This window comes from Aplysia californica, unplaced genomic scaffold, assembly GCF_000002075.1.
Source record: "Aplysia californica isolate F4 #8 unplaced genomic scaffold, AplCal3.0 scaffold00104, whole genome shotgun sequence".
NCBI lineage: Eukaryota > Metazoa > Mollusca > Gastropoda > Aplysiida > Aplysiidae > Aplysia > Aplysia californica.
Window position 1 is genome coordinate 1,370,301 of NW_004797374.1, and position 3,014 is coordinate 1,373,314.

The 3,014-nt window shown below is 37.1% G+C and overlaps 1 protein-coding gene across 1 annotated transcript in view; it reads right to left on the reverse strand.

The window, feature by feature from the left end:
* Positions 1-3,014, reverse strand: part of LOC101862491 — a gene marked incomplete in the record, with an annotated part of 31,463 nt that overhangs the window by 15,867 nt on the left and 12,582 nt on the right. Inside the window, 1 exon segment of the mRNA XM_013080895.2 lies at positions 807-893. Within this exon segment, the coding sequence (XP_012936349.1) occupies positions 807-893 (87 nt within the window).

Consider the following 3,014-nt stretch of genomic DNA (forward strand, 5'->3'; position numbering starts at 1 on the left):
GGTGAGATATGTTCTGAATAATTGTTATGCCCCTTGTGTCAGGTATGACACTCCATGCGCATGATAAACAACGCGCATGTTTCGTCTCTTGACTTGTTGTGTATATCCACAGTAAAGACGCCATTTTACGGAGCTCCTTGTGCTCCAGAAAAAAAAAACAAATTCCTTTAGTGTGCTCCGCCAAGGACTTTCTCCCTTCGTAGGTTGTGACATACGATGTATTTTCGATGTAGTTGCGCAGTATCCGTCGGAAATAGACCAATCAAAATGTTTTGTGCCTGTAGACCAAGTAAAAAATTCTGGGGTGGGGTTTACAGGGGGGCTTGCCGCCTTGTTTTAACCCGTAATTTGATATTTTGCAGTTAAGTTTGAAATTTTCTTGAAAATAACTGAGTTGCAAATGTTTTAGTGGCTATATGTGTGATCTGCAGCAAATAATACGCAGTTTGACCCCCTCCCCCACCCCCAAAGCAGTGCATCTGTGTGCGGGAGTGCGTCACCGAATAGTCCCTGGGTGCTCGCCGGAGACGTCTCCGAATATCTTCTGCCATGTATTTGCGAAAGTTGGGACATACGCTGTACTTTCATTATGTGTTGTTGCGTCTCTTACTGTGTAAGTCTTTATGATTTTATACCAATACATGTTACATGAGTTGATATGTATTACTTAATTTGTATTGGTTGTGGACTTATACTTAATACTTGCAAGAGTATTGTCATTGTATTATTTCTTATTTTCAATAGCAATAATAAACTTCCAGACTCAAATGGCGTGATATATGTTTCATTGATGATTAATTTGTTACCTCGTGGTACATCATCTTCCATCTGTCCTCCATAACTTCCATCCTTCTGTAGCTTTCGCTGGGGAACCCTGTCAACATGGCGTCATTCTGTGAAGAAAAGAAAATTATACGTGTAAAAGTATATTTAACTGGAAGCGCAATGCATTGTATGTTTGTTGTTGTTGCTCTTGTTGTTATTGTTGTTGTTGTTGTTGTTGTTGTTGTTGTTGATGCTGTTGTTATTGTTGTTGTTGTTATTGTTGTAGTTTTCCTTTATCAAATCACAAAAAATTAAGAATTATTTTACTTTAAAAATTTTTTTATTTAATAAATCCATCGGGGGGAACTCTTCTTTATCTTTCCATCTTCAAATTTTTAAACACACTTTCTTGATGACCTTCGTCTGTCGTGTAACGGCTAGGCCCTTCACCGCTGTACACACTAAACGTGCGTTCGATTCCAGTGTGGGTAATAAATAGCCTTCCCATGTATTGCCAGCTGAGAAATTGTGTCTCTCTCAGCCCCAGACTGGTAGCGTCGGAGTTATTCAATAAATTCGAGAATCTAAGTTTTTCAACAGCTTGCCATAATTTATTTTATCGAAGGTTTTTTGCTTGTTTATTTGTTGTTGTTGTTGTTGTTGTTGTTGTTTTTTACAATCAATGAAGCTTTTAAACGCTAAGGATGTAGCAAACTCTTTTACGCAAGAATTGGTCTCAAAGGCTATAATGGTCTGAAGCCAAAAGTAATCATAACCCTTATACTGAATATAAATTATTTCGCGAAAGAAATAGTACCCTCTGCATCGTTACAACATGACAAAGAAACTGACACAACCACTGTTATTATTATTACTATCATTACTATTAATATTATTATTATTATTAATATTGTTATTATTATTATTATTGTTAGTAGTAGTAGTAGTAGCAGCAGCAGCAGCAGCAGCAGCAGCAGTAGTAGTAGTAGTAGTAGTAGTAGTAGTAGTAGTAGTAGTAGTAGTAGTAGTAGTAGTAGTAGTAGTAGTAGTAGTAGTAGTAGTAGTAGTAGTAGTAGTAGTAGTAGTAGTAGTAGTAGTAGTAGTAGTAGTAGTAGTAGTAGTAGTAGTAGTAAAAGCAGCAGCAGTAGTAGCAGTAGTAGTAGAAGTCGTAGTAGTAATAGTATTGTTATTAGTATTATTGTTATTATCATCATCATTATCATCATCATCATCATTATCATCATCATCATTGCAATCAGTCACACCCACCATGAGCAATTTTACGCAGCAACAATCGCAGTCTATGACTCACGAAGAATTATCGGGCTGTAATTTATATCTAGTAACAGTCGACACAACATTCTGCACAGCACACTTCTCTTTCCTGATTCAGATGCACCTGTTACTTTGCAACTGTTATTTTTTTTTTAAATTTCCGATTTGTTTTTCGCTATCTCACACTGCATCTAAACTAACGAGTAGGTGATGTGTTATACCAACACATAACACAGCCGAACGGCGAACCATCTGAATCCAGTTTTAGAATGAAAAGCAGATTAAAGCTTTTTGCCAAAAACGGTAACCTAGTTAGCATTAAGCTTGGCATTCCAGCCTTCTATTAAATCATAACTGCTATTTAGAAAGTAAGTTGTGAGCGGCGTAAAACCCCATACTTAACTAAACTTAGAAAGGAAAACCTACTTCTGCATGGAGAATTAAACGTGTGGTAATAGACGCATAAAAACCACATCAAATTACAAAATAAATCACCAGTTACATCGACATAAGAAATGAATTAACCAATAAATGAAATAAATTATTATAACATAGATGAATGAAAAATCGTATAATATATGAAAATCAGTTCCTACTTTACACAGGCAAATATTTAAATGCACATACGCTGACATCTTCACTTCTAATCGCCAGGAGCTGGTATAGGAGAATCCCGGAACAGAATTTTATCTCAGCATTTAGGCTAGAGATGACACGTTCCGTTGTTTTTGATAAACCATCTTACGATAGCATCTCAGAGAATGCGTGTCCCTCCTTTCCCTAGGAGCAGTTATACCTGCTGAGGGGGCTAAACTGATAAACATTGATATAAATGGATGGGGTTGGCTGTGCCACAGTGACATTTCCGGGCTTAATATCATAGTCCACTACGCTTAATATTAAGACGGTTGGTGGTGGTTGAGGGGAAGAAAGAGGGGGAAAGAGATAGGGAGGAAGAGAGAGAGAGAGAGAGA